The following is a 13,304-nucleotide window of genomic DNA, read 5'->3' on the forward strand; positions in this document are numbered from 1 at the left end:
CTGAGTACATCTCCAGCCCTTTTTATTTTGAGACAGGTCTTACCTTGAACATGCCATCCTCTTGCCTCAGGCTCCCAAGTAGCTGGGATTATAGGTGTGTACCACGGTTCCTGGTGTGCTGTCTCAAAATTTTTTTTTAAATATGGAAAAGCTCTTAATTTTTAGATTAAAATCTCCTTGATATCTGGGTATACTTTTCTGTTCCAGTTACTTTATTCTCTTTCTGAAAGCATTAGAAGTGTACTCCATTGTCTGTTTTTAATATCGACTACCGTGTCTGGAATCTACTGCTCCCCTCTAGTTTTGTGGGTTCTTCAAGCCTCTCCACAATGTTCATGATTTTTTTTTAGTCAAAGTTATTCATTTTGATTCCTTTACATTTCTACCTCAGTCTCATAACTATATCTTTAAATTTTTCCTTTTTAGTAAAGAAGTGAATGAAAGGAGATACAAAATGTATTTTGAGTTTTAAAATCTGTAATGCTGCAAACATTAAAAAATCCAGAAAATAATTTTTTGGTTTTTTTTTTTTTTGGTGGTACTGGGGATTGAACATGGGGTGTTCCAACACTAAGCTGCATCCCCCAGCCCTTTTTATTTTTCATTTTGAGACAGGTTCTTGCTAAGTTGCTGAGGCTGGCCTTGAACTTGTGATCCTCCTACCTCAGCCTCCTGAATTGCTGGGATCACAGGTGTACCTGACCCCTCACAGCTTGAAATTTCTTTTAAAACTGCTTTTTTTTTGCTTATGTTTTCTTCCCTTTATTCCTTCTTTCTTAGCTTTCATGCCCTAGGCTTGTGTTGGTACTTTTGTGATAAGTTCTTATCTTTGACTGTGGCCACTGGTTTCCTCAGAAGTGTGAGATTGTATAGGGTGGGTTTGAGGGTGGCCTCTCAGAGAGGCTTTTACCCTTTGCTGGCTGGGGATGAGGGATGAGGATCTGGCCATGCACTCTTTGGTGACTTGAGAGGTCTTTATGGCTCAGGATGATATTCTAAGGGCTCTCTGATTTGGGATTTGATGCTTGTGTCCTGCCTGCCTGTCTTCTTCTCACCCTCTTCTTCCCTGTAATTCTTTAATGTCCACTTTGTGGACATTTCCTATATCTCCTGGGCCTGAGTGCTGCCACTTCTAGCAGGAGGATATTGGGCCCTGCCTTTTAAAGTGTTAACGCTGACATTAAGGAGGCCGGAAGTTCACTTTTGTGATGAGGCCCAGGCCTTCCTTCTGGATGCGAATCTCACCGTGTTTGGCAGCTGTGTTTACTGTTTGGGCTTGTGGCTGGCTCCTTTCATTAAAGATGGGAGTTTTATCTTGTTTATGTGTTTATTCTTTTGTTGTTTTTTATTAACTTTAGGAGAGGACACTGGGACAAAAATGCCTTTATTTTGATATCCTTACCTGGATAAGAAATTCATTCTATTTCCCCAAGTTATTTTTACTATGTGTAGAGTTTTAATTATTATTAATCCTTTCCTCCAAAGTCCGTTTTCTAATGCTCTTCTAGTTAAAAATTATAAATATTTTGCTAGGAGTATGTGAATAAAATGGGAATAGGTTTGGAAACTCTACTGCAGTGACAGAGTTAAACTTTTATGTAACCAAAAGATGACTCAGTTACCTAAAAATCAGAGCAATTTTTCCTGTTTGTGGTTTGGAATCCCAGCTCTTAATCACTTTGCATTTTGGCTCCAAATTTGTAGCCATGGATAACTTCCATGCAACCACATGCTTTCTCTTGAAAGAACAAAGAATGTATAAATTAACCATGTAGTATTAATAGAGCTGTCACATTTGTAATGCTGCATCTCAGAAAGTACTTTGTGTGCAGACTGAAATCTGAAAAGAAGCTCAGAGCCTGAGAACAGATTGCATAAGCCGGGCTTGGTCTCAGTGAGAGGCAATTAATGAACGTGCTCACTGGCCTTACTTGTGCTAGATTTGACTTGACTCTCTCATTTGTAGGTCTGACGGTATCTGCTTTACCTCCTGGGCTGTGTGAAAGCTCAGAGCCTAGCACTTGCCATGTAGAAGGTGCTCGGTGATTGGGTTTTCTTTTTCTTTTTTTTTTTCCCTCTTTATCTGTTTGGGTTGTCCAGAATATGGTATTTGTCTATTCCAGTTGATGAAGTTATTGGGAGCAGAACATAAACAATGGGGGTAAAAATCTGTTAAAAAGCCAATAGATGGCTAGGCTTAGTGGCACATATCTATAATCCCAGTGACTTGGGAGGCCGAGGCAGGAGGATCACAAGCTTGAGGCCAGCCTCAGCAATTTAGGCCCTAAGCAACTTAGTGAGACCCTATGAAAAGGGCTGGGGATGTGGTTCAGTGGTAAAGTGCCCCTGGGTTAAATCCCCAGTAAATGCGACCACACTCCCCCCCCCCCCCCCCAAAAAAAAAAAAGCCAATAGAATATAACCCTGTATGATTAATAAATGATGAAATTTAAAAAGAAGTTTGAAAAGAAAAGCATTTTTTTAAAGGCAAATGTATACAAATAGTGAAATAACAAGAATCAACAAGTTTGGCTTTGTTTTATAGGCCCATAAAATGATGTTTTAAAGAAGAGGATTGGTTTACTTCTTATTCTTAGGAACATGTTTTCCTCACAGGCCCCTAGTGACTCTATGCACACATTCTCTGTTCATTTTCTGGTACTTATAATAGGACAGTGTGCAGTGTTAAAGTGAAACATAACAGAAGTGTTTGGTGAAAAGCTGGTTCTGGAGAAACAGAACCTCGAGAGGTAGGGCAGTGCAGGGTGCATTTCTGGTTTCATAAGATGATTGGACAGCTACGTGGGGCAGACCAGCTGCTTGATGATTGATTGTGTGTTGGCCTGCCAGAGCTGTAATTTCAAGTCACCAGACCAGGCAGAGCCACTTCTGATCCTCATTTGCTCTTCAGTTTCTTAAACAATGATGGGCAGATAATGCTGGGTGTGCCTGGTGCTGGGAGCGAGTGCAGGGAGCCTCTGCTCCTGAGCCTGGGGCTCCGGGGGCCTAAAGGCTGAGTCAGTTCTGCCGCAGGCCACCTCCTGTGGCAGCCACATTCCACTCTAGGCCACAGGAAGTATGGGGTGCGGGCAGCTGAATGCCTGCCTCACCTGGGTGGTGGTAGTGCCAGGTGCTGGGGCCTCTGTTCACATGCTTCCCTTTGGCTCTCAGGTAGCTTACGTAGTAGGTTTTAATTTCTTTTAAATTAAGAAGCATTATTGATTTTTTAAAAATTTTTCTTTATTTTTGAGAAAAACTCTTCCTGAGTTGTCTAGGATGGCCTCAAACTTGTGATTCTCCTCACATTAGCCTCCTCAGTATCTGGTATTACAGGCAGGAGCCACTGGGCATGGCTTATGCTTATTTACTGTTTCAAATATTTTCTGTTATTCAGTTAGTAACCTTTGAGTAGCCTTCTTGGGATAATTCAGAGATTTTGCTTGTTGGATTTTTTTATATTTTCCCCTATACTATTTTTTAAATTATATATCAGTGGGTGAAATTCTTTCTATAGTTTGTGGTTTCATAATCTATTATTCTTTTTGCCTTCTTCTTTTACTTTATTGTGCTGACTTGGATCTTTCTTAACCGTCTCATTCACTTGTCTGCCCTTTTTTAAAGACCTGCATTCTTCATTTCCCCTTTCCAGAGGTCTTGGTAGTTGTGATACTATTGAGAATTGTTTAGGTGTCTGGCTTTTTTGGCTTCCAAAGAGAAAATGAACCTTACCCAGTATTGAATTTGATCATTCCAGTTCTCCTGCTTTCACATTCAGGGGAAGATGCTTTATTTTAAGGAGTGGAGACATGAAAAGTTGTCTCTGATTGATGTGCTTTTTCTTAAGGGAGCAGGGCAAATCTTATCATTTCTTTTGCTTCAAAATTTAGAAATGAATGATCTTTAAATTTGGTCACAAAATTTAGAGATGAGTTTGTGGGTTAGCTTGTCTCAAATAACTATAGTGTATCTATGTATTTAATTTTTTTTCTCGGTGGCTTAAATCTTTTGAATTTTATTGGTAATTTCTTTGTAATTTATTTACTTATATGCAGTGCTGGGATTGAACCCAGGGCCTTGCACTTGTTAGACAAGTGCTCTTCCACTGAACTATACACCCCCAGCCTTATTTCTTTGATTTTGATCTGTAACATCTTTATATGATTTCATTTTCAGTTTGTATGCTTTTATAAGTGGCCCCAAGACCATGGCAGGATGAAATGAGGTACATAAATATGTCAGTAAATTATAGAAGCTTTCATACTTGTTTTCTAACGTCCTGCCCCTTTACTTCTCATTTTCCATGGCATTCACATACTGTTTAATAAATGACGTTTAGATTTCCAGCGTATGTGCTCTGTGCAGTAATTTCTATGTCTCTATTTTCAGCATGATCTTTCTTCCCAAAGGTTGCAGGGCGAGTAGCCGAGGAGAGAGGAGCAGTGCTGGGGCATGAGGTGGGCTACTGCATCCGCTTTGACGACTGCACCGACCCGCTGGCCACAAGAATCAAGGTGAAGTGCGCAAGCTGCTTTTCCCAGTATCACTGAGGAGGAAGAATAACTGGGGGGAGTTAAAAGCCTGCAGCCCTGGCTGCTGTATAGGACGCAGAAACCGGGCAGAAAGTATAGGAAATCATCCTGGCCCCAGGGACTTTAGTCTGCTGGGAATTACAGAGCTCTGATGAAATGTTCTCGAATCTTACTCAGAAAGGAACTCAGAAGTAAAGTTTAGCCCTTGGCCTCCAGATGAAGAGGTTGAGAGTGGGAGACCAACCTTGCACGTCATGGAGTCACACTCCCCAGCTGGGTGCTGAGGCACTCAGTCACAGAAATGTGGCAGAGCTTTCCCCACCCTTCTTGGGTTCAAGGGACGGTGTCTTGTGCATGGGTGTGTCCTGCTACAGCCCCATGGGTGAAACTATGCTCACCTGTTCCTTTGTAATATAATACCCCTTGCCCTGTTTAGGATAGAATCTTCCATGGAAGTGCCTTGTGTGTGTCCCCTTCTCTTACTGTGCCCTTGGGTGTGGCCTACCCAGATGTCAGTCAACCTGCTGACAGTGGACATCATGAAGCTAGACTCAGCCCCCTGAAACCTGACCCCTTGCCTCATTTGAATAGCTTCTCCTCAATAAAAGGGGTCAGTGTGTGTTCTCTCTCTCTCTTCCTGTGGACCCTTAAGGTCAGAGGAGCCGTCACAGCGGCCCCAATGAAAAAGGTAGTTGTGTCTCTTGTGTGATTATTTTGTGCAGCTCAGTTAGCCCAGTTCAACCGGAGTGACCCCTGAGCCTTTTAGTCGTGAGAATAGAAACCCGGCAGTTGAGGGCAGGGGAGACTAAATGACTTGCCTGTTGGTGACAGCACTGGGACTCAAAGTTGTCTTTTTTAATGTCTGTTTTATTTTTTTCCACTGACTTGCATTGCTATCTAAGTACAGAAACAGGTCTGTTAAAGAGTTAACAATAGACAAAGTAGTATAAACTGATAAAGTGCAGAATTCATAGATGATGTTTTCACTAGTTAGATCCTTCCTATTTTGTATGATAATGGATTTTATCTGTGTGTTTTTTGGCCTAGTTGTTAACATCAAAATAATTAATATCAGTAGTAATTATTGTATAATCAACTCAGCAGGGGTCTACTGTGTGCCACTATGCTGGAACCAAAGTCTAATCAGACAGTTCAATAAAACAGTGAACAAATGCTTTGATGAGATGAAGATTGGTTATTAAAATTTTGGTTACCTCTCAGTTTGCAACAGAGAAAAATTGAAAATAATCAGATGAACTAAATGAACAATGCAGTGATTTATAAAAATATGACTCTTGTTTTTCAAACTTCTGTATTTTGTCACCACTTACGTGTCTTTTGCTAGGTAAAGGGAATATTCTGTAGCATAAAATACATTTAAACTAGCTAATTTTCAGTGGATCACTAATCACATGATTCTTCTTGAGTCCTTCATGAGAAGCTTTCGTATTTCATTTGACCATCACTCCAGGGCACTTGATTCTGGTGCTTTTTCATTGGTGGCAAGTTCTTACTTCCACTCCTGTGAGTGTGTGAGGCAGGTGGTTCAGATCATGCAGACCACGGTGGAAATGCGACCTGCTCTTAAACCAAAACAAGAAAAGCAAGCATACACCTGCTCGTAAACCAAAACAAGAAAAGCAAGCATACACAGCACACAGGGAGATACATGCTTGGCCTTGTTAACATACCATATGTGTTTGGGATGAGACTAACAACATCCAGTTATTACTGCACATTTCAAAAGTATTTCATAAACACTCATAGGCAGTAGAACTGATGTTCTTAAGCACTGTGCATTAGCTCCTGTGCTAAACACTCTGCTTGTACCATCTCATTAGTTCATTACTTCATTTTACAAACAAGGAATCAGGCTCATAGGGGAAGAACCTGCCCAAGATTTATACAGCAAGTAAGAGGGAGAAGCCAGTGGCATGACACCGTAGCCCATGTTCTTTACTCGACCTCATCTGGCTCTTAAAGTAATCTCTGTACAACTTGAGGTAAATAACCTCAAGGGCTGCGATCCACAGTCTGTGAATTGTAAAAGCAGTTATCTCAGACTCCCGGCATTCCCTGGCATTCATTGCCCATCATCAGCACTTCCAGGTGCAGGACCAGAGGAAGTGGGCCTTCACTGCTGTGGCGGTTCTGCTGAAGACTCACAAGCCCAGCAGGGACCACGTGTTTGAGATCTATTTTGGTAACAGTTCTGTTGCTTACTGATTAAAAAAAAAAAGTTTGGGCCATCTCTTCACAGTCCTTTATGGGAATTGTCCTATACAGGTGCTGACCAACAGGATATTTGAACTTTATGGAGTTCTGCTTGAACTTAAAAAAAATTATTAATATATGATATAAATGACTTATGTCTAAAATTTTGTATTTTTTTTTTTTAGTTTCTTACTGATGGAATGCTGGTCAGGGAAATGATGGTTGATCCATTGTTAACAAAATATAGGTAAATATGTTTTTCCTATGATAACTTCCCTGCAGTTTCCAAAGTCCACAAATAGATTGACAAGCATTTCTATCAGTAGGTGAGAGTCACATCTGTATTCAGCTGCCTCAAAATTTTTCTCTTAACTCCAGCTATTTTGACCCTTGATGTTTTACTCAGAATTTAGATAGTGCAGTCCTTTATGTGCCCAAAGTGGACACATGAAACAACCAAACAGAAAGTACATAAAAATGGGCACAGAAAAATCTCTGTCCTTACTTGTTTATTTATTTATTTAGTGTTGCTGGGGCTTGAGCCTAGGCCTCATGCATGCTAGGTAAATGCTGTACCCCTGAGCTACATCATCAGTCCCCTTGTCACTAAACAGCCTGTAGAGTTGTCCTTTATATGTTGCTTTGGTCACACCCAGGGTTGATAGTGACCGTAGAATCATAGCACCCCAGAGAACTAACTGGATAGTGTTTTACTGAACATAAGGCACATAAGAGTCCAAATAATTATTTATCACTTTCTCCTTCATGGTCTTTGTCTGTCACACACATACAAGGCTCTGTGGTGCATGTGTGTCACAACTGTGATCACCTGCCTGCTTGCCTGTTTCTGCCACTTTCCAGACTTACAGTGACTGGTTCTCGTTCTGTTTTTTATGTGTCCTGTGGCACATAGATTGTGTTGTCATGGAAAATCACATGATAAATCCTGTTGGAATCCATGTGTTGGTGAAGCTCTTTAAAGACAGCAGTACAGCACCACTTTCTGTACGCCAGGATGTGTTGAAGTGACTATGATTATTAGTGTAAGAATTATCGCATTGCCAGTAAGCTTCCTTTTGATCCACAGGGTCCCTTTGGTGGCCTGGATGGGGTGGTTGTTTCAATGTTCACTGACAGTGTCCCTTTGATCCTTAGTGTCATTATGCTGGACGAAGCCCACGAGAGGACCTTGTACACTGACATTGCCATTGGCTTGCTAAAAAAGGTATGGCTCTGCTGACAGAGTTTTGTTTTTATATTTTTATGTTTTTTTTTGGTACCAGGGATTGAACCCAGAGGCACTTAGCCACTGAGCCCTTTTTTAAATGTGTTATTTTGAGATAGGATCTCTCTGAGTTGCTCAGGGCCTTGCTAAGTTGCTGTGGCTGGCTTTGAACCTGTGATCCTCCTGACTCAGCCTCCTAAGCCACTGGGATTATAGGCATATGCCACTGCACCTGGATGTTTTTGTTTTTGCTTTGTTACTGACTTGGAAAAACATATAGCAATTTGGAAAATCCAAAGAAAATCCAAAGGGGAAAAAAAACGGTCATCCATCAGATTATTTCATCCATAAATATTGCACTGTTATCATGTTTCCTAATGCCTTCTTGTTTTAGATTCAGAAAAAGCGTGGGGATCTTCGGTTGATTGTGGCTTCAGCCACTCTGGATGCAGAGGTAAAGGCATCTTCCTCCCTCCTGCTCTCCCCATAGCACTGGAATTGTTGAACATGTCCTTGGGAAGGGAGCTGTAGCAGGAGCTCGTCTTTGGCAGTGGCCTGCCTTCCTTCTGGGGCCATCTGGTGTCCTAGATTTCACATGGTCACAGGATACTCCTTTTCAGCTTGTGGGTGGAAATTAGCCTGTAATTAACTAAGGGAGTTCATGATTACCTACTTGTCTCATTTCTCTGCACGCTGTCTTTCTCCCCACACAGGCAACTTCTTTTTATTACTTTTTTTCAGTGTGAGGCTTGAGTTTATTTATAATGAGACGTCATATGTTTAGTGTTTGTGGGTGGGTGTGCGCGTGTGCGTACAATAAAGGTTTCACCTGTATGTTTAATAATTTCCATGTTAAAATTTTTTATGGTGGGCTGGGGCTACAGTTGTAGACACTTCCCTAGCATGTGTGAGGCCCAGGGTTCCATTCTCAGCACCCAAAAAGAAAAAATTATGGCTAGGTTTACATTATTTTTCTCTTTGATGACTAATAGTTTAGACAGGGGTTTAACTCAACAAATATTTTTGACCACATGCTGTTTACGTATGTAAGCACTGTGCTAGCTGCAGGTGACCCATACATATCCCAGCTCCTTAGGGAAGCAGACCTGTAAGTAGGTGTTTACTATTCGGTGCATTTAAAGTACTGAGAAGTCAAGGAGGGAGCACGTAATTCCAGCCAGCTAGCAAGTATCCAGAAACAGTCAATGAGGAGGTGGTATCTCACTCAGCTCATGAGAAAGCTGCATAGCAGTTTCCCAGGTGGGCAAAGCTGGAGAGGGTCTTCCTGACCAGGTATAGAACCACAGCAGCAAGAAACTGTGAGTTCAGTGAGCTGTGAATCTTACCTTGCCTGCCAGGCCCTGCAGGGGTGACCTGTCCCCCATCCACTGACTTTCTTTCCTTCCACCACCTCCTGTGTGCTCCCCCATTCTGGCCATACTGGTCCCCTTGCTGTTCTCAGAGCAGGATACATCTGCTCTTGTGGGCCTCTTTTTCTAGACCACTGTTTCCCCAGGTCTCCCAATATTTCACTCTAGTCTTGATCAGACCATATCTCCTTCCTTCTGAAACAGTGTCTGTCACAGAGTAGATGCCTGTGTTGAATAAATTTTGAACTAATGGGAAGCAGTGGGAGAGTAGACTAGAGAGGTTGGCAGGGGTCAGATGCTGGAAGGCCTTAAGACTAAGTAAAAGGGGATGGGTCACGTTATGCACTTGCTTGGGAGCGTGGGAGCAGGTGAGGCAGAGCAATGACTGAATCATGTTTGGGTTCTAGAAAAATCTTTTTGGATCCTGTGTAGATGACACAAGAGTGGATACAGAGATGCCAGTTATGTAATTCAGGTGAGATGTGAGAAAGTTCTGGCTCTGGCTCTGGCTCCTAGACTCCTGGTCTTCCTGTAGCTTCAGAAATGCAGAACAGCTTGGAGAAGGAAAAGCTCAGTATGTCTAAGAGAGGTGTCTGCATTGCACATGTACTCAGGTGGGCTTCTCAGACCTTCTCACAGGCTCTAGGCCTCTGTTGTTAGGGCTGCCCATGATCACTTTTGAGTCAGAGCTTCTTTGTTGCCCTTTTTAGTTAGTTCTCATCTCCCTCACCATGGTATCTCCTGGACTGTGCGGTCTCTTGCTCGCGCTCTCTCACTTTTTTTTTTTTTTTTTTTAGTACTGGGACTTGAACCCAGGGGTATCCTACTATTGAGCTATACACTTAGCCTTTTTTAATTTTTTATTCTGAAACAGGGTCTCACCAAATTGCTAAGGCTCTCACTAAGAGCTGAGACTGGCTTCAAGCTGCAATCCTCCTGTGCACTGGGATGATAGGCCTGTGCCACACATGCACGGCTGGAATGCTGTTTTGAGGACAGTGATTACTTCACCTCCAGTTCTGTCCTCCATGGTCGGCTAGAACAGAATGTCTCTGATCTTTGCCTCCTCTTTCTTTTAAAATTTATTTAATTTTAAAATTGTCCGAAACAAGGTTTAGTTCTGGTGAAAAGTAGAACATCCAAGTCTTTTCCTAGAGTCATTGCTAATTAATAGTTAATAATTGCTCACAATTGCCTTTTATTGTCTCTTTACATAGAGATTTAAAAAAATAGCCACTGTTCTACAAATAGTAGTTGATACAGATGATTTCTTGGAAGTATTCTTTTTTTTTCAAATGGGAAGACAGAGGGTAGGAGATTTGTCATGCCTTGGTGTGCTATGCAGCAGAGCATGCTGGGACCTCAGCAACACTCAGCTGAGCCTGTGGTGAGCCAGGGTCACTTATTCCTTTGTGCCTTCCTCAACTGTGCATAAGTGCCTCCTTTGTGAGAGAGGATCTGTAGGGCTGAGGGGATCAGCAGGTGAGTCCATGCTGTGAGGCTGTGGGGTGAGTAGGTGTGGGTTCATGTGAGTGTGATGTGTAAGAGCGAGGGGATGAGGAAGAGGATGTGAGGGGCAGAAAAGGGTAAGAGTGAGGAGCACCGCAGGAGTCAGGTAGGGAGTGGCTTAGGTAGCACTGTGATTTAGAGGTCCAGGGGTTCTTGGAACCCTTCTCTGGCCCCTGGCTGTAGGTGTCAGACAAATAACAAATTGCCCAGAAGGATTGGGCTGCTGATATGGTACCTGCTCTGGCTTCAGTCAGGGACTAGGGTGGCCTAGCCTGCAAATGAGGACACCAGTGGCTGCTATGGGGAGGCCAAGATAAGCGGAGTATAAGGGCCTGATCACATGGTTGCCTTGATGGGTTTAGCTGCTTTGTGAATGTGAGCTCACTTAAGTGAACAGTTATGTACATGACCAAAGACATGTATGACCAAGTATAATTACCAAGTTTTGGATTTTTTTCCCCCTAATACTGGGAATTGAACCTAAGGGTACTTTACTACTGAGCTACACCCCCAGCTCTTTTTATTTTGAGCCACTAAGTTGTTGGTCTCAGACTTGTGACCATCCTGCCTCACCCTCCCTAGTTGCTGAGATTACAGGTATGCACCACAGGGCCTGGCTCACTGCAAAGTATTTTTTAACCGTTGTATCATATGGTGTTGTTTTTATTTGTTTCTGTCACATGACAGAAAATATGGTTTCTGATAGTTCCCAAAGATTTTTTGTCACAGGTCCAACTACTTGGAGGGAGACTTAATTCCTCTCTTTTCAAATACCTGGAGAAGGAATTTGGGATTATCTGGGCTCAGGCTTCCACCTTGGATGACTGTGCATGGCTAGAGATTGTTGGCCAAGGGGTAGACATGACTGCTGGGAGTCCACTTGTGTGGATCAGGTAGGAGCAGCTACCAGGGAAGGAAGCTATGGTGAGCTAGAAGACAGCCCAGCAGATGTCCCATCATTTGCATTTCATTTCATAGATTGTCCTCTTCCTGATGTCTTGTTATATTTCTTATCATGTGTCTATGTCATTGTGGACCTGATTTAGAATCTTTTTCCAGTTGTGTTGAGCTCATTTCCAGTTGATTCTGCCTCAAGACTCATGCACTGTTGATACTGCATTTATTTGCTTTTATATGTATTTTGTATTTCTAAATAAAGATAAAGGATAAAGGTCTTCTCAGTACATGCTGAATTATTTCTCTTGAGAGATTAACCTTCCATCTTTACTCTTCAGCATCACATATTCCTTAGCAGCTAAGGTTAAGCCATCGTCTCCCATGATCTTCCTCCCTGATCAGCGTGACTTTCTGGAAATATTTGGCTCTGTCTACCAAACCTTTCTTATAATCTTTCTCCTGTAGCTTCTGAACCCTGCCATCTCCCCTCTCTCTTGTCTCCTCAGTAGCTTTCTCCTGGGCCTCTTTGATTGCTGTTCTTCCTCCTTAAGGCTGCCTGTTCCCGAGGCCCCTGATTTAGCCAACACTTTGTATTTGTGGCAATCCCATGCTCCTGTGTGCCAGCCTGAGCTATCCAACAGCTAGCTGAGGATCACCTAAACTCATAAACATGAAATTCTTGGATTTTCTGTCCCACTCCCTTGCTTGTAATCATAGTCATTCAGGCCCAAGATCGTCTTTGCTTTAGGAAGTTTTATCCCTGACTGAATAAGAAGAAATCCCATCCTTCTCCAGGACATAAACATGTCTGCACACACTCACAGGTTGTCAGGTCCTGTTTCAACATAATGCTTTGGACGCTTACCCGGAGCTTGTGCTTTCACTCTTCGTCTGAGCTATTTCAATAGCTGCCTTAATTAGTCTACTTGCCTCCCGGCTCTTATCCCTGCTGCCCACCTCTAAATGGCCACCAGAGTTCAGGATCCAGAGCACAGGTCTGATAACTTCCTCCCCGACCCTCACCGTCCTAGTCTTGCCTGTCAAGTGCAGTGCCCAGGCAGCAGGACTCAGGCCCCTTCAGAGGGATAACTATGATCCTCTTCCTTGGCTCATCTTAGGATTGGTTCTTTGCACATCTACCTTCCCTGGACTGCTTATTGTTTTGGGGCATGGAAGTCTTTTCACTTACTTCAATGTTCCTGCTCGGTGTATATCATAGGGGTGCAGGAGGCTAAAGTGACTTGGAGGGAATTCAGCCAACAGGAAACTAAAGGGTAGTACCCTGTGGAATTCTCTGTAGCGCACAGAATCCTTTTGTTGGCCTGAGGCACTTTTATGTCTGTGCTTTCTCTTCCCAGACACCCCTAAAATTAATGGATAGCACCCCAGTATGTTGTTAAATCCTGGATTCTTTTAGCAATACTCTTCCAGGCCCATTCACTTTGTATTTGATTTCATTTACTAGTGCTGCTTCTGGGCTCCTTAGTTGTCAGGAGTGGGGATGGGCATGTTCTGTACACTAGAGACGATAGAGAAATAATGAAGACAGGCCTTGCAATT

General features: G+C 42.6%; 1 protein-coding gene across 2 annotated transcripts in view; it reads left to right on the top strand.

Moving 5' to 3' along the window:
- Dhx35 (DEAH-box helicase 35) overlaps positions 1–13,304 on the top strand; it is a 72,222-nt gene that overhangs the window by 21,022 nt on the left and 37,896 nt on the right. For both annotated transcript variants that reach the window (XM_027945320.3, XM_071608921.1), the window contains exons 5-8: positions 4,407–4,511; positions 6,929–6,990; positions 7,899–7,968; positions 8,363–8,422. In XM_027945320.3, coding sequence (XP_027801121.2) covers positions 4,407–4,511; positions 6,929–6,990; positions 7,899–7,968; positions 8,363–8,422 — 297 coding nt within the window. The remainder of the gene's footprint in view (positions 1–4,406; positions 4,512–6,928; positions 6,991–7,898; positions 7,969–8,362; positions 8,423–13,304) is intronic.

The sequence above is a fragment of the Marmota flaviventris genome, chromosome 2 (assembly GCF_047511675.1).
Source record: "Marmota flaviventris isolate mMarFla1 chromosome 2, mMarFla1.hap1, whole genome shotgun sequence".
Classification (NCBI taxonomy): Eukaryota; Metazoa; Chordata; class Mammalia; order Rodentia; family Sciuridae; genus Marmota; species Marmota flaviventris.